General features: G+C 45.0%; 1 protein-coding gene across 7 annotated transcripts in view; it reads right to left on the bottom strand.

Annotated features, from left to right (window-relative positions):
- Positions 1–19,025, bottom strand: part of GRIA4 (glutamate ionotropic receptor AMPA type subunit 4) — a 529,928-nt gene that overhangs the window by 103,203 nt on the left and 407,700 nt on the right. For all 7 annotated transcript variants that reach the window (XR_012226501.1, XM_073558369.1, XM_073558370.1 and 4 more), the window contains exon 9: positions 606–716. Coding sequence is in view for 6 of the 7 variants with exons in the window: in XM_073558369.1 (XP_073414470.1) it covers positions 606–716 (111 nt within the window). In the remaining variant the exon portion in view is untranslated. The remainder of the gene's footprint in view (positions 1–605; positions 717–19,025) is intronic.

Raw genomic sequence — 19,025 nt, 5'->3', positions numbered from 1 at the left:
AATGTTTCTATTAAAATAAATAAAACTAATAAAAATATAAAATATGTAATAATATACTCCTTGTAATAAAACAGTTTAATTTTATATATTATACTCAAATATTCTAATCCAAGTTATGCAAGTTATTGTCCATTGTTTTTCTCAATTTTCCTATAACAGCTATCAATTTTGTCGAAGTTCCTTTATGAAAAAAATTATTAAAGTGGCAAATTATAAGTAATGAAACTAAAAATAAAAATGATAATAATAATATTTATTTCACTTGGTTTAAAAAGAACTCACACATTAATTACGTGGGTGGTATTTTGTCGTAAAAAGTTAGATTTTAAGCAATTTCCACTAATTATAGAAATTCGTTGGTAACTGAAGTCTGACTGATCGTATTAAAAAGCTTCACTCAAAAGATTTCCAATGGCAAAACCTCAGGCTGTCCCAAGAAAACTAGGACACTCTTTGGCTTCAAGCTACGTTAATGCTTTATAAATTACATGTGAATTTAAAAGATGTTATACTTTTAGATCTTAGCCACATGAGAATAATCTAAATATCAAAGATTTAAAAAAAACATATATATTAAAAAAAAACAAAAAAAAAACGAAACTTACCAGAATTGTTGTCACAACAACTGTCCTGTTCTCAATGGCTGATGAATCGTTTCTAAAGGTAGGTTCATGCTGGAGCAAAACCAGTTTATCCATATCATTCCAGTATCCAATCTGTACAAAGAAAAAGTGTGAAATTTGTATAAAACATATAAAAAAGGGAATTTACTAGAGATGAGCGAACGTGCTCGGATAAGGCGTTATCCGAGCATGCATGTGTGCTAACCGGTGTGCTCGAAAAATGTGTTAGAGTTCCCGCAGCTGCATGTCTCGCGGCTGTTCGACAGGCAAAACACATGCAGGGATTTCCTGTTTGTTAGGCAATCCCTGCATGTGATGCGGCTGTCAAACAGCCACGAGACATGCAGCTGCAGGGAATTGAACATATTTTTGAGCACTCCGAAGTCACTCGATTAGCACCCGAGCATGGCAGATAACACCTTATCCGAGCACGTTTGTTCATCACTAGAATTTACCTAGAATTTTTTATTTAAAAAAATGGCATAAAAGCCATCCCACCACGACAAGGTGTACCCCAACCACAACAATCGTACTTTCGCTGCATGTATGATTCTGCTAATTTTTGGGGGTTTGCGGTAGTTTCTGTACTTTGTACAAACAGGGATGTGACTCCCTTTTTTGGGCTAGGCATTTCATTAACATAGCTTCTCTCATATAGCGTCTCATGGTCAGAAGTCTGACCAGTCATGTTCGGCCCCATCTACATTGAGGTTGCCTGACACTAAGTGGGGTTTTAATACTCGAGGACAGGACCATCCCGATTGGGGTACACCTTGTCATGATGGGATTTACACTTTTTAAAAATTGAAAACAGTGTTTACTAGGTACCCTATTGTCAGGGGACGCCAGCAAGGGGAATCACGCAGATCCCACCGCTGCCACCTGAGAGATCACGCAGATCCAACAATTTGTCAGGGAGACACAACTCCATTAACTCCAATCGCCAGAACAATTACGCTACTAACGAGTGATGGACGAGGCCGCAGCTGTTTCCACTACTAGGACGATTATTGGGGAACTCACAGTGAGAATATGGCATATACATCTCCGATTCCAAAGCATATTATATATAATTACTGTCAACTCCACAATAACAAAAGGGACTACTAGCTGCCACCACCAATCATTTATACAGGCCGACTGGACACCCATTACCGGTAGCGTATGGCTTCAGGGGTGCGGTTTACAAAGCAAGAGGAACAAAGTTATTAATTTTTTATATATTTAATCCAGAAAGGTAGGCAGTGCTTTTCTAAAAATATATAAAGATGTCACAAAATGAGAACAAAACAATACGATATATTCAATTACATAAAATAAAAGGTATAACAAAAGAAAAAGTACTAAACTTGTGGCCTGGAAATGGCTTAGATCTTAGTATAGGGGGTAAACCTTAAGAAAATGGACAGAACTACAGCAAGCTGTACCTTCCAGGACTGAAAAAAATGACCAAAATCTAAATTTAGATTTTTATTCGATCAAGATTATGCCCAGACTCCTCCCCTTGGTGAGCTCAAATGGGGGCTGGTTGCGGAATGCGCTAGGTCTTTTAGAAGTTTATGAGACAGAGGAAGAAGTGAGGTATACCATTGGAGGATTGCCAGCTGGAAAAGAACCTGGACAGGATGGTTTCACGGGCAATTTTTGTGAAGTCATGACCCAACAAATAACTCCTACTTTGACTGTATGGTATAATGAATTGTTACGGGGGGATCTGTTGGTGGGCACTAATGTGGCTCATATTAGCCTAATACCAAAGGAAGGGAAAAAAGTGGAGAACCCAGTATCTTATAGACCTACTGTATATTCTTGATAAACCAGGATATTAAAATAATATCCAAACTTATGGCAAATAGGCTAGCAGAGATACTCCCAACATTAGTAACACCTGCACACGTGGGATTTGTGAAAGGTAGGCGTGCAGTCACAAATGTAAGACTTACACTGCTAGCCATAGATGTAATGAATAAATGAGAAAACAGTCGAGGTAAGTCGGCTCTGGTTACACTAGATGTAGAGAAGTCTTTTGATAAAGCGACATGGAATTGGGTTGGACAAGTTTTGGACAAAATTGGGCTAGTGGGGAATTTCAGAAAATTTATAAAAGCCCTATATGATAACCTCGCAGCAACAATTCAAACCCTGGGTTATCTATCGGCAAATTTCCCACTTGAAAAGGGAAAACGCCAGGGATGTCCTTTGTCCCTGTTTATATTTGATTTGGCACTAGAACCCCTGGCGCAATACATAGAACAACATGAAGTATTTGAAGGGATATCAATAGGGGACATGAAGCTTAGGGTCTCGTACTTTGCATATGATATACCGTATTTTGCTGATTATAAGACGCACCACAAATTTTGAGGAGAAAAATAGGAAAAACACTTTTTTTTAATAAAATGGTGGTGCTTCTTATAATCCATGCATCTTATTGCTTACCGGGGGTGGTGGATGCGGTGAAGCTGGGTCCCAGGGTCGCTGCTGGAGGAGGCAAGAGTGGAGCATTGCTGCAGGCCACAGGCCGGGATGAGGGGATGTGTGGCGTGCCACTGCTGGTGTCTTCTGTGCTGCAAGTGTCATTTTGTGAAAAGCCAGAGTCCCCGCAGTTCCATGGTTTCCTATGCGATAGACTCTGGGAAAATGGCTGCTGGGGGCGGCGCATGTGCAGATGGAGATCTTACCATCAAGATCTCAGGAGATGACATTTCAGCGCTGAAATCTCATCTCCCGAGATCTTGGTGCCGAGATCTCGATCTGCGCCGCCCCAGGCAGCCATTTTCCCTGAGTCCACCACATAGGAAACCATGGAACTGCAGGGACTCTGACCTTTCACAAAATGTCGGCAGAGCCCCCGCAGCACCGGAGACACCCGCAGTGGCGCACCTCACATCCGAACACCCCCTCATCCCAGCCAGCGGCCTGCAGCAACGCTCCACTCTTTCCTCCTCCAGCAACGACTCTGGGACCCTGCTCCACTTCGGCCAGTAAGGTATATCTACATTATAAGACGCTCCCCCATTTTCCCCCTAAATTTGGGGGAAAAAAAGTGCATCTTAAAATCTGAAAAATATACTAATACTCTGCATGGCTGAGGTGGCAAGGGAACCTACAGTTGTGGCCAAAAGTATTGACACCCCTGCAATTTTGTCAGGTAATACTCAGTTTCTTCCTGAAAATGATTGCAAACACAAATTCTTTGTTATTATTATTTTCATTTAATTTGTCTTAAATGAAAAAACACAAAAAGAATTGTCTTAAAGCCAAATTGGATATAATTCCACACCACACATAAAAAAGAGGGTGGGCAAAAGTATTGGCACTGTTCGAAAAACCATGTGATGCTTCTCTAATTTGTGTAATTAACAGCACCTGTAACTTACCTGTGGCACCTAACAGGTGTTGGCAATAACTAAATCACACTTGCAGCCAGTTGACATGGATTAAAGTTAACTCAACCTCTGTCCTGTGTCCTTGTGTGTACCACATTGAGCATGGAGAAAAGAAAGAAGACCAAAGAACTGTCTGAGGACTTGAGAAACCAAATTGTGAGGAAGCATGAGCAATCTCAAGGCTACAAGTCAATCTCCAAAGACCTGAATGTTCCTGAGTCTACCGTGCGCAGTGTCATCAAGAAGTGTAAAGCCCATGGCACTGTGGCAAACCTCCCTAGATGAGGACGGAAAAGAAAAATTGACAAGAGATTTCAACGCAAGATTGTGCGGATGTTGGATAAAGAACCTCGACTAACATCCGAACAAGTTCAAGCTGCCCTGCAGTCCAAGGGTACAACAGTGTCAACCCGTACTATCCATTGGCATCTGAATGAAAAGGGACTGTATGGTAGGAGACCCAGGAAGACCCCACTTCTTACCCCGAGACATAAAAAAGTCAGGCTGGAGTTTGCCAAAACTTACCTGCAAAAGCCTAAAACGTTTTGGAAGAATGTTTTCTGGTCAGATGAGACAAAAGTAGAGCTTTTTGGGCAAAGGCATCAACATAGAGTTTACAGGAGAAAAAAAAAGAGGCATTCAAAGAAAAAAACACGGTCCCTACAGTCAAACATGGCGGAGGTTCCCTGATGTTTTGGGGTTGCTTTGCTGCCTCTGGCACTGGACTGCTTGACCGTGTGCATGGCATTATGAAGTCTGAAGACTACCAACAAATTTTGCAGCATAATGTAGGGCCCAGTGTGAGAAAGCTGGGTCTACCTCAGAGATCATGGGTCTTCTAGCAGGACAATGACCCAAAACACACTTCAAAAGCACTAGAAAATGGTTTGAGAGAAAGCACTGGAGACTTCTAAGGTGGCCAGCAATGAGTCCAGACCTGAATCCCATAGGACACCTGTGGAGAGATCTAAAAATGGCAGTTTGGAGAAGGCACCCTTCAAATATCAGGGACCTGGAGCAGTTTGCCAAAGAAGAATGGTCTAAAATTCCAGCAGAGCATTGTAAGAAACTCATTGATGGTACCGGAAGCGGTTGGTCGCAGTTATTTTGGCTAAAGGTTGTGCAACCAAGTATTAGGCTGAGGGTGCCAATACTTTTGTCTGGCCCATTTTTGGAGTTTTGTGTGAAATGATGAATGTTTTGCTTTTTGCTTCATTCTCTTTTGTGTTTTTTCATTTAAGACAAATTAAATGAAGATAATAATACCAAAGAATTTGTGTTTGCAATCATTTTCAGGAAGAAACTGAGTATTTAATCTGCAGGGGTGTCAATACTTTTGGCCACAACTGTAGATCTTTTGAAAAATTATAGTAGGTTTTCACTCTAAATAAAAGCAAATGTGAAATTCTGCACTTAACAGATATAGACAGAAGTAATATGGTAGAAAAGGAAATATGCGGTATTCCGATATCCAAAACACATATACTGTAACATATTTGGGTATCAAGTATGATGAGTTTCTCAAAACTCATGTATCTATTACAGACCATCCCTGTTCTCCTAAAGCATGTACACGTGGGAAAAATATATTAGGAAATTTATCTGGAAAGGTCGAAGACCCTGTATAAAACTGAGCAAGCTGATGGCATCCAAGGAAAAGGAGGGGGGGAAACTTGTCAGACATAAGAGGATATAATCTAGCGTGTATTTCCCATCACATAGTAGACTTGTTTAAAGACACTAATGGGTTTTCTGATACGGCCCTGGAAAAATCATATGCATACCCGTGGAACTTAGTCGCCTTATTACACACGCCGCAAAGCCTAATGCCTAAAAAAGTTAAAAATTCAGTTTACCGAGACACAATAGCCACATGGAAGGAACTTAGGAGAAAATTCAAATTATCATGGAGAATCTCGAGAGATCTACCCATATGGGAAACACAGCGCTACAACAAATAGCAGAGAACAAACTATTTCAGGAATGGAGGGTGAAAGGGATCCACAAAATTGATAATCTACTGCATGAAGAAGAAAATAGGTGGCTGAGTAGGGAAGAGATAATATCAAAAGTCAAGCTAAGTGAATAGCAATTCCTACAATTTGGACAAATAATAGGAACGATTATGACACATTTGATAAATGTGTGGGAAGAAACGAGAAGGAATGCAATGGATAATCTATTATTTGACCGAGCAGGCACACGCAATATATCCACAATATGCAGACGTTTAACCCCTTTCCTACATTAGATGTACTATTCCGTCCATGTTACCTGGGACCTAAGTCCCAAGGACGGAATAGTACATCATAGCGATCAGGGGCGCCCCCTGTGGGGAGCGCCGCTGATCGCGGCCGGGTGTCAGCTTCCTATCACAGTTGACACCCGGCACTATGTATCAGGGGCGGTCACGGACCGCCCCCGGCACGTTAACCCCTGGCACACCGCGATCAAACATGATCGCGGTGTACCGGGGGCATAGGAGAGAAGCGCGCAGGGAGGGGGCTCCCTCCGTACTTCCCTGAGACCCCCGGAGCAGCGCAATGTGCAGCATGCTGTGGGGGCCTCCTTCCCAGAAGGTCCCCGGATCCAATATGGTGGCGGGGACCTTCAGGGGGCCTGCAGGGAGCTGGCTTCCTCACTGCCAGCAGAGCGCAGGCAAGGAGGAAGCCTGCAGCACTGCCTGTGTCAGATCGCTGATCTGTCACAGTGATCTGTGATGTGACAGATCAGCGATCTGTCACATGACAGTGATGTCCCCCCTGGGACAGTGTAATAAAGTTAAAAAAAGAAAAAAAAAGTGTAAAAATAATTAATAAAAAATCGCTAAATAAATAAAAAATTCCCTAATAAATTCATTTTTTGAAAACAAAAAACAAACAAACAATAAAAGTGCACATATTTGGTATCGCCACGTCTGTAACGACACGCCCTATAAAACTGTCCCACTAGTTAATCCCTTTATTGAACCCCTTACAAGATAAAAATAAAAAACGAAGCAAAAAATAATGCTTTATCATCATGCCGCCGAACAAAAAGTGCAATAACACGCGATCAAAAAGACGCATGTAAATATCCATGGTACCGCTGAAAACGTCATCTTGATCTGCAGAAAACGAGCTGCCATACAGCATCATCAGCAAAAAAATAAAAAAGTTATAGCTCGCAGAATAAAGCGATGCAAAAATAATTATATTTTATATAAAATTGTTTTCATTGCATTAAAGCGCCAAAACATAAAAAAATGACAATGAGGTATCACTGTAATCGTACTAACCCGAAGAATAAAACCGCTTTATCAATTTTACCGGATGGGAAACGGTGTAAACGCACCACCCAAAAGAAATTCATGAAATGCTGGTATTTGTTCATTCTGCGTCCCAAAAATCAGAATAAAAAGCAATCAAAAAATGTCACGTGCCCGAACATGGTACCAATAAAAACGTCAACTCGTCCCGCAAAGAATAAGACCTCACGTGACTCGGTGGGTCAAAATATGCAAAAATTATAGCTCTCAATATGTGGTGATGCATAAACTATTTTTACAATAAAAAGCGTATTTTAGCGTGTGACAGCTGCCAAATATAAAAACCGCCATAAATAGTAAATCAACTCCCCCGTTATCACCCCCTTAGTTAGGGAAAAATAATAAAATAAAAAATGTATTTATTTCCATTTTCCCATTAGGATTAGGGCTAGGGTTAGGGCTAAGGCTAGGGTTAGGGGTGTGTTGGGGTTAGGGATGGAGTTAGAATTGGGGGGTTTCCACTGTTTTGGCACATCAGGGGCTTTCCAAACGTGACATGGCGTCCGATCTCAATTCCAGCCAAAAAAGTCAAATGGCGCTGCCTCCCTTACGAGCTCTGCCATCCGCCCAAATAGTGGTTTACCCCCACATGTGGGGTATCAGCGTACTCAGGACAAATTGCACAATAACTTTTGGGGTCCTGTTACCCTTGGGAAAATAAAAATTGGGGGTGAAAAGTTCATTTTTGTGGAAAAAATATGATTTTTTAATTGTACGGCTGTACGTTATAAACTTCTGTGAAGCCCTTGGGGGTTCAAAGTTCTCACCACATATCTAGATAAGTTCCTTGGGGGGGCCTAGTTTCCAAAATGGGGTCACTTGTGGGGGGTTTCCACTGTTTAGGCACATCAGACGCTCGACAAATGTGACATGGCATCGGATCTGAATTCCAGCCAATTTTGCAGTGAAAAAGTCAAACGGCGCTCCTTCCCTTCCGAGTAGAGTTGAGCGACTTTTGGTTTTTTAGGGTCGCGTTTCGTTTCGTGAAACCCGACTTTTCCAAAAGTCGAGCAAGATTGTCCGATTATAGGGAAAAGTCGGGGTCGTCCCGAAACACGAAACCCAATGTAAGTCAATGGGGAATAAAAGTCGGCAGTGAGAGGAGGACAGGAAACACACCTACAGTGCCCATTTGAATGCCAAAAGCATCAATTCTTCTTACTTAAGCTTGTCAACCTTAATTAACTTCATAATACAAGTTACGCACTGAAAAATGGGGGTTATTTGGCTAAAGTTGTTGGGGGGAGGGCTGGCTGCAGGTTTTCATGTGCCCTGGGCGAAAGAGCGCCCCTTTAACACATACCACAACTCATCATGCTCCGATACGGCAGAGAAATAGTGGTATAGTACAATGAAAAATACCTCACTTTTTACATCTCATGACGAGGCCCATCTATTTCTCCATACAGAATCATTGGTCCCATATAATGTTTGAAACAGTATATGATGAGCTCCACATAATGCTACAGTATATGTTGGCCCCCATGGATGAAGCTCCACTGTCTTATGGGCCCAAATAATGCTCCAAACATAATGGACCCCATTTCTAATGCTCTAGTGTATAATGGGCCCTGTAAATGCTGCTCCAGTGTCTGATGTCCACCTTTGGAATGTTCCAGTGTATGGTGGGCCCCATCTATCATTCTCCAGAGTATAGTGCTCCCCAAAAATTGCTGTCCCAACATTGAAAACAATCAAATAAGTCTCCTCGCTAGGGAATCCCTGTACTTGTCTGGACTCCTCGTCGTCCCCATCTTCCATCTCACTGCACAGTATTTCAACTTTGCAAGTGCTGTGATCCTGAGCAAGCAGGGGGGGCCCACTCATTGGCGACGGCACTGGCACAGGGCCCCTGATAGTACGGTGGTGTGTCTGATGGCGGGTGGGCCGAACCTGCACTTTCATCTGCAGCTTCCTCTTTGTCACCGTGTAAGATGGAACTGTATATGGGAAGGGTAACCTGAGTTTCATCAGGGTCAGATTCAGGTCGTGTAGCGTGCGAGGGGAATGTAGTGGTCTGGGTCAATGTACCAGCAGATTCATCGAGCAGTGGCTGGGCATCAGTGCACTTGTGTCGCCCCCAGGAGTACGGTCGCCACAGTGGCATTACCTTCTTCCTAGGGAGTGTGATGTCATGCTTGGGAGCAACGAACGATCTCTCTAGCAGGTTAACTGACTGGGTGGCGTTATTCCCACGAGTCATGACCCTCCAAACAGCGTTCATGAAGGCTAAGTGTTTGTTTTACGTGGGCAGTATGGTTGCAAAGCTGAACCTTAAAGGAATGTCCAGAAGGGCACCACCAGGAGTGGAGCCTACGGTTAAATTCGACTCCACCTGGGAAACCTCAACCATGCCAGCTACAGAACAGATGCACACATTGCAAGCTTAATTCCGTTAACGAACGAGACTCCGTCATGCCCCGCGGTCCGAGTCCAGCTTACTAGAGGGACACGTGAGGCTCTGGCACATGAGATTGGCCAATAACTGGTGTGTCATGCCCTTACATGTCCGTGGCTGCATGTGCGCTACACTGAAAAGGCCAGCGTTTGTCGATTACAGGTGCAGATAACCCGCTGAACAACGTTAGTGATGGGGATCACTGATTACAATTATTACCCGCGAACAATGATTTCCCAGTAAGTGCAGGTCAACCGCAGTTCCGGAATTAGGCCTAACCGTCATTCCTGAAAAAATGAAAAACTTACGTGTGCAAACCACAGGTGCTGTAGCTTGCTTAACAGCTCGCCAGCCGTTCTCACGCCCAGTATGGATTACACGTGATTGCACAAAGGTGAGAAAGGGTACCGTATCCCCAGATAACATGTATGGATAGCGTACACATTCAAAATATATGTCTATACATCAGGAGGCAGGCTCAGACGGTGTTAGGCCCAGTATGGATTGCACGTGATTGCACAAAGGTTAGAAAGGGTACCGTATCCCCGGATAACATGTATGGATAGCGTACACATTCAAAATATATGTCTATACATCAGGAGGCAGGCTCAGACGGTGTAAGGCCCAGTATGGCTTGCAAGTGATTGCACAAAGGTTAGAAAGGGTACCGTATCCCCAGATAACATGTATGGATAGCGTACACATTCAAAATATATGTCTATACATCAGGAGGCAGGCTCAGACGGTGTTAGGCCCAGTATGGATTGCACGTGATTGCACAAAGGTTAGAAAGGGTACCGTATCCCCAGATAACATGTATGGATAGCGTACACATTCAAAATATATGTCTATACATCAGGAGGCAGGAAGACGGTGTTAGGCCCAGTATGGATTGCACGTGATTGCACAAAGGTTAGAAAGGGTACCGTTTCCCCGGATAACATGTATGGATAGCGTACACATTCAAAATATATGTCTATACATCAGGAGGCAGGCTCAGACGGTGTTAGGCCCAGTATGGATTGCACGTGATTGCACAAAGGTTAGAAAGGGTACCGTATCCCCAGATAACATGTATGGATAGCGTACACATTCAAAATATATGTCTATACATCAGGAGGCAGGCTCAGACGGTGTCAGGCACAGTATGGATTTGACGGCCCAGACTACACAGCGGGGGAGCAGGGAGAGGTAAATATTGCAAATGCTGGGGCCCTGCCCAAGCAAGGGGGCCCACTCGTGGGCGTCGGTACTGGCACTGGGCCCCTCATAGTACGGCGGTGTGTCTGACGGCGGGTGTGCACCAACACCGTCAGAGACACTTGATTGCACTATGAAGGACCCTGTGCCAGTGCCCGCGCCCAAGAGTCGGCCTACCCACCTGTCCAGGGCAACGGCACTCGCATGGTGTCGTGCGCTAGGTGGTGACCCCGGCCATGGGGGGGGCAGCACAGTTAGGGAGTTTTAGAAAGTGGCATATGTTGATGTTGGACATTCAGCTGATGCAAAAGGTGAAATAGGTCAAGTCCGAAGAAGAGGTGGACCAAAGCAAGCCATTTTTCTGTCACCCTATGTGTCATCAGGGGAAGGTGGGACAAAATCCTTGGAAACCCATGCGTGGTTCATTTTAATGAAGGTTAGATCATCCACATTTTGGGTTGACAGACGGGTCCTTTTTTCTGTCAGGATTGATCCAGCTGCACTGAAGACTCTTTCCGATAGCACACTTGCAGCTGGGCAAGCGAGCTCCTGTAAGGCATATTGTGCCAATTCAGGCCAGGTGTCCAGTTTAGCGGCCCAATAGTCAAAGGGGAATGACCTGTGTGGGAGAACATCGATATGGGAGGAAAAGTAGTTTGTAACCATAGTTGACAACTGCTGTCTCCTGTCACTTTCCATCGATGCAGTATTACCAGTTGTGTGAGCGGTACTTGAAAAATCAGTCCACAACATTGTCATGAAACCCCTGTCTCCAACGCCACTTCTGCTGTGTGCACCACGAACACCTCTGCCAAGCTGCCCCCGGCCCGTACGGCTCGTGTGAGAACCATCACCTCTGCTGTGTGCTGGGAAGGCCTCAAGCAACCGATTTACCAGAGTTGCTTGTTTATTAGCCAATATTAGGTCAAGGTTCTCCTGTGGCATGATGTTTTGTAATTTGCCTTTATAGCGTGGATCCAGGATGATGGCCAACCAGTAGTCGTCATCGTTCATCATTTTGGCAATGCGGGGGTCCCTTTTTAGGATCTGCAAGGCATAATCTGACATGTGGGCCAATGTTCCCGGTGTCAATGATGCACTGCGAGTGCTGGTTGGAGGAGCACTTTCTGGCAAATCCACATCCCTCCAGTCACGCACAAACCCTGTACCAGACCTTGCCACGCCAACATTTTCACTTGCCCCACGAGATGCATCCTCCTCCCCTAAGTAATCATCCCCATCATCCTCCTCCTCCTCCTCTTCTTCCTCCACCTCGTCCAGGAGAGGTCCCTGAGCAGACAATGGCTGAATGTCATCAAGGATTCCCTCCTCCTCTTCCTCCTCATCAACATTGGCTGTAGACGCCTGCTCCTGAAGGTGCGTCAAAGTTTGCATGAGCAGACGCATAAGTGGGATGCTCATGCTTAGGATGGCGTCGTCTGCGCTTACCAGCCATGTGCATTCCTCAAAACACTGAAGGACTTTACAGAGGTCTTTCAGCTTCGACCACTGCACACCTGTCAACTCCATGTCTGCTCTCAAAGTGGCTGGCCGTGTATCCTCCCACAAATGCATTATTGCCTGCCTCTGCTCGCACAGCTGCTCCACCATGTGCAGGGTGGAGTTCCACCTTGTTGCAATGTCGATAATGAGGCGGTGGTTGGGAAGGTGGAGCAATCGCTGCAGCTTCTGCATACGAACGGAGTGTACAGGCGACCGGCGGATGTGCGCGCACAGTCTTCGCACCTTCTGGAGCAGGGCTGTTAACTCCGGATAATTTTTGACGAAGCACTGCACCACCAGGTTCAAGTTGTGAGCCAAGCAAGGTATATGGCTGAGTTTTGAAAGGGCTATGGCTGCCACAAAATTACGGCCGTTATCACTAACTACCTTGCCTGCCTCAAGATGTACACTGCCCAGCCATGACTCAGTTTGTCGCTTCAAGAACTCGGCCAGCACCTCTGCGGTGTGTCTGTTGCCCAAACACATCATCTGCAACACAGCCTGCTGATGCTTTCCACTAGCTGCTCGATAGGGGGACACATCGTGTGCAACAGTGGCAGCTGCAGATGGAGTGCTCGTACGACTGCGCTCTGTGGACGAGCTTTCGCTTCTGGAGGAGGAGGAGGAGGGTCGAACGCCTACAGCCAACTGTTTCCTATACCGTGGGCTAGGCAGCACTGTCCCACCACCGCTGTCCCCTGTGGACCCTGCATCCACCACATTAACCCAGTGCGCAGTGATGGACACGTAACGGCCCTGGCCATGCCGACTGGACCATGCATCAGTTGTGAGGTGCACCTTTCCGCTCACTGACTGCTTGAGTGCATGGACAATGCGGTCTTTCACATGATGGTGGAGGGCTGGGATGGCTTTGCGAGAGAAGTGGCGACTGGGTAGGTCATAGCGTGGTACTGCATAGGCCATGAGTTCGCGGAAAGCTGTGCTTTCCACCAACCGAAAGGGCATCATCTCAAACGAGATTAGTTTGGCAATGTGGGCGTTCAAACCCAGTGTACGCGGATGAGAGACTGAGTACTTTCTTGACCTACTCATAGTGTCTGGGAGGGTGAGCTGGACTTGAGAGCTGCATATGGTGGAAGTAGCGGTGGACAGGGCGGACTGAGAGAGGGTTGATGATGGTGATGGAGTTGGTGTTCTTTCTGATGGCCTAGAATCAGTCTTTCGTTGATATAACAGTGGGATTCCCTGACTGCTGTGGCCTTGCAACGACACCTCAACATTTGCTGCTGTGCTAACCGGTGGGCTTACAGTGGGGGAAACAATGTAGCGTTGCTGACTACCTTCGTTGTGATCAGTTGCACATGTGGCACTTGAGGTTTGGTGTTGTGTCCACGCTTGCAAGTGCATGCTGGTTAAATGTCTAAGCATGCAACTGGTATTCAAATTTTTCAGATTTTTCCCTCGGCTAAAGGTCTTTGCGCACTTCTTACAGATAACCTTGGCCTGATCATGAGGATTTTGGTCAAAAAAGTGCCACACTGCACTCTTCCTACTTTGGCAGACATTTTGCGGCCTAGCACGCTGTGATCTTTTGACCCTCTGGACAAGCTGTCCAGCAACTCTTTTGATGTTTGGAACCTGTCTTTGGAGTGCTCCGGGCCTGCCAGATAACAGCTGTTGCGATGTCGATGTCTGCTGTGGATGCTCCTCATCTGAGCTATTGGAAGTAGCACCCTCTTCCCCCAATGGATGCCAATCTGGGTCAACAACTGGGTCATCCATCACCTCCTCTTCTATGTCATGTGCACCTTCCTCTGTGTCACCGTGTATGGTGGTATAGTGTGCGGGAAGGGGCACCTGAGTCTCATCAGGGTCAGAATCTGGCTCTGTACACTGCGAGGACAATGTAGTGCTCTGAGTGAATGTACCAGCAGAATCATCCATCAGCGGCTGTGCATCAGTGCACTCCATATCAGATTCATCTTGGCCTGGGTAATTCACCATTTGACTTGATAATCCAGGCATGGTATGTGAAAACAGCTCCATGGAGTAATCAGTAGTATGGCCTGCGTCATCCTTCAATCTTGGTTGGGGTGAAGGACACAAGGAAAGGTGTGGTTCATGAACATGAGCCTCCAATGACGACTCAGTGCTTTTACTTTTTACAACTGAAGAAGAGGAGGCGATAGAGCTGGAGGCTGAGTCAGCAATGTAAGACAAAACTTTTTCCTGATGCTCTGGCTTTAAAAGCGGTTTGCCAACTCCTAGAAAACTAAGCGTTCGAGGCCTTATGTAGCCAGGCGATGACGCAGGCTCAACACCTCCTGCATTCGGTCCTATTTTGCTCTTGCCACTACCATCAGATCCACCACCAAAACCATCATTACCAGCTGCCAACCCCCGCCCAATTCCACGGCCTCTTCCACCAGCCTTCCTCATTTTTGGTAGAAATGTAGACAAAATCCAACAAACTATATAGCAATGTAAAACAAGGTACAAGGTGTCTATAGGACAGGGGAGATTTTGAATTTCTGCAGACACTTGTGGACACTGGACACTTTTGGATTGTGTGAGGCCCACTGATATCTGAGCGCTATGTCACAGGCTCGATGGCACAGCTGTGACAAAAGTGACGAGAGGATAAGGGAGATTTTGAATTTCTGCAGACACTTGTGGACACTGGACACTTTTGGATTGTGTGAGGGCCACTGATATCTGAGCGCTATGTCACAGGCTCGATGGCACAGCTGTGACAAAAGTGACGAGAGGATAAGGGAGATTTTGAATTTCTGCAGACACTTGTGGACACTGGACACTTTGGATTGTGTGAGGCCCACTGATATCTGAGCGCTATGTCACAGGCTCGATGGCACAGCTGTGACAAAAGTGACGAGAGGATAAGGGAGATTTTGAATTTCTGCAGACACTTGTGGACACTGGACACTTTTGGATTGTGTGAGGGCCACTGATATCTGAGCGCTATGTCACAGGCTCGATGGCACAGCTGTGACAAAAGTGACGAGAGGATAAGGGTGATTTTGAATTTCTGCACACACTTGTGGACACTGGACACTTTTGGATTGTGTGAGACCCAATGAATATCTGAGCGCTATGTGACAGGCTCGATGGCACAGCTGTGACCAAAGTGACTAGAGGATAAGGGAGATTTTGAATTTCTGCACACACTTGTGGACACTGGACACTTTTGGATTGTGTGAGGCCCAATGAATATCTGAGCGCTATGTGACAGGCTCGATGGCACAGCTGTGACCAAAGTGATTAGAGGATAAGGGAGATTTTGAATTTCTGCACACACTTGTGGACACTGGACACTTTTGGATTGTGTGAGGCCCAATGAATATCTGAGCGCTATGTGACAGGCTCGATGGCACAGCTGTGACTAAAGTGACTAGAGGATAAGGGAGATTTTGAATTTCTGCAGACACTTGTGGACACTGGACACTTTTGGATTGTGTAAGGCCCACTGATATCTGAGCGCTATGTCACAGGCTCGATGGCACAGCTGTGACAAAAGTGACGAGAGGATAAGGGAGATTTTGAATTTCTGCACACACTTGTGGACACTGGACACTTTTGGATTGTGTGAGACCCAATGAATATCTGAGCGCTATGTGACAGGCTCGATGGCACAGCTGTGACCAAAGTGACTAGAGGATAAGGGAGATTTTGAATTTCTGCACACACTTGTGGACACTGGACACTTTTGGATTGTGTGAGGGCCACTGATATCTGAGCGCTATGTCACAGGCTCGATGGCACAGCTGTGACAAAAGTGACGAGAGGATAAGGGAGATTTTGAATTTCTGCAGACACTTGTGGACACTGGACACTTTTGGATTGTGTGAGGCCCACTGATATCTGAGCGCTATGTCACAGGCTCGATGGCACAGCTGTGACAAAAGTGACTAGAGGATAAGGGAGATTGGATTGCTTTTAAAAAAGCAGTTTGCAGAGCAGTGGGTAAACAGCAATGCCAGCCTGTCAGGAAGCCTTAAAAGGCAGCCCAACAACCAACACCACTGATACACCACAATATAGCCTCCCCTTGCACTGCACACACAGTGACTGGTGTGTTGTGCAGGCCAAATCGCTAGCAGCAGAAGCAGTTTTTTTTTCTTCTCAGCAGGACAAAAAAAAAAATTGGGATTGCTTTTAAAAAAGCAGTTTGCGGAGCAGTGGGTAAACAGCAATGCAGGAATGTCAGGAAGCCTTAGAAGGCAGCCCAACAACCAACACCACTGATACACCACTATATAGCCTCCCCTTGTACTGCACACACAGTGACTGGTGTGTTGTACAGGCCAAATCGCTAGCAGCAGAAGCAGTTTTTTTTTCTTCTCAGCAGGACAAAAAAAAAAAATTGGGATTGCTTTTAAAAAAGCAGTTTGCGGAGCAGTGGGTAAACAGCAATGCAGGAATGTCAGGAAGCCTTAGAAGGCAGCCCAACAACCAACACCACTGATACACCACTATATAGCCTCCCCTTGCACTGCACACACAGTGACTGGTGTGTTGTGCAGGCCAAATCGCTAGCAGCAGAAGCAGTTTTTTTGTCTTCTTCCCTGCCTAACGCTCTCCCTACAGAATCAGCAGCAACCTCTCCCTATACTGAGATCGGCAGAAGTAAGATGGCGGTCGGCGTGCACGCCCTTTTATACCCCCTATGACGCCCACCAAAGCAAGCCAATCACTTGCATGCCCTTCTGAAAGATGGTGGTGACCCCTGCCTATGTCATCACGTTGCCCACAGTGTCCGTGGATCCTGATTGGCTGAAAAAGAGCGCAAAACAAACTTTTGAAACGCGACTTTGGCGCGTAAGTCGCCGACCTCATGGCCGACCTCATCCTAGGGTCGGGTTTCGTTTCATGAAACCCGACTTTGCCAAAAGTCGGCGACTTTTGAAATTTTTCGACCCGTTTCGCTCAACTCTACTTCCGAGCTCTGCGATGCGCCCAAACAGTGGTTCTCCCCCACATATCAGGTATCAGCGTACTTAGGACAAAATTGCACAATAACTTTTGCAGTCCAATTTCTCCTGTTACCCTTGGTAAAATATAAAAATTGAACCCGAAGTAATTTTTTTTGTATAAAAAAGTTAAATGTTCAATTTTTTTTAAACATTAAAAAAATTGCTGTGAAGCACCTGAAGGGTTAATATTCTTCTTGAATGTGGTTTTGAGCACCTTGAGGGGTGCGGTTTTTAGACTGGTGTCACTTTTGGGTATTTTCTATCATATAGACCCCTCAAAGTGACTTCAAATGTGATGTGGTCCCTAAAAATAAAATGGTGTTGTAAAAATAAGAAATCGCTGGTCACCTTTTAACCCTTATAACTTCCTAACAAAAAAAAATTTTGGTTCCCAAATTGTGCTGATGTAAAGTAAACATGTGGGAAATGTTACTTATTAAGATTTTTGTGTGCCATATCTCTGTGATTTAAGAGCATAAAAATTCAAAGTTGGAAAATTGCAAAATTTTCAAAATTTTTGCCAAACTTTTGCTTTTTTCACAAATAAACGCAAGTTATATGAATTTAATTTTACCACTAACATGAAGTACAATATGTCATGAGAAAAAAATGTCAGAATCACCATGATCCATAGAAGCATTCCAGAGTTATTACCTCATATAGGGACAGTGGTTAGAATTGTAAAAATTGGCCCGGGAATTAACATGTAAACCACCCTTGGGAGTAAAGGGGTTAAAAGACATCCTTGGGAAAATGGAGAAAGAGCAAACATTTAGATCCTGTGCTAAACAAATAGAGGGTAAGGAAATTGGGGGAAAAAAATACGAGCAGGTTGGCAGGCAGTACAGAAAAATATTTTGAGTGAAATCTGGAGAGACACACAATTTAGAATTATACATAGAACTATACTGGTCTTCAACATACCAGTATGAGAGATCGCCGGGTACATTGTCCAAAATGTAGACTTAGAGAGTACGATTTACTCCTCGGACTCTGGGGCTGCCCTAAAGTACAAGAATTCTGGAAAGACGAAAAGCATACAATGGAAAATATGGGCATTGGGAATATATCATTGCACCTGTTACCGTTCCTTTTCCATTACTGGAAGGGAGATGGAGCCACACAACAAAAAAGGGAAGAAAACATTTAACTCCAATGTTCCACTGAATTTGTCTGATAGCCAAAAGAAGCTTATTAAAGGATTGGTTGAGTGATTCCAAATCATTATTATTATTATTTATTTATATAGCACCATTGATTCCATGGTGCTATACATGAGAAGGGGTTACATACAAATTACAGATATCACTTACAGTAAACAAACTAACAATCACAGACTTAGATAGAGGGGAGAGGACCTGCCCTTTCGGGCTTACATGCTGCAGGATGGTGGGGAAGGAGACAGTAGGTTGGTGGGTTGCAGCAGTTCCGGTGTTGGTTGAGGTGATATCACCGGTAGTGGTGAGAGAGAAGGAGGTAGCAGGGTCATTGCAGGCTGTAGGCTTTCTTGAAGAGGTGGGTTTTCAGGTTCCGTCTGAAGGATCCAAATGTGGTTGATAGTCGGACTTGTTGGGGCAAAGAATTCCAGAGAATAGGGGCTATTCGGGAGAACTGTGAAAGTGGGATATACATAAATCCTCGCAGTTCTTGGAA

Source organism: Dendrobates tinctorius, unplaced genomic scaffold (genome assembly GCF_039654945.1).
Source record: "Dendrobates tinctorius isolate UK_male_01 unplaced genomic scaffold, ASM3965494v1 ptg000256l, whole genome shotgun sequence".
In the NCBI taxonomy this organism is placed as follows: Eukaryota; Metazoa; Chordata; class Amphibia; order Anura; family Dendrobatidae; genus Dendrobates; species Dendrobates tinctorius.
This window is presented reverse-complemented; position numbering and strand designations above follow the sequence as displayed.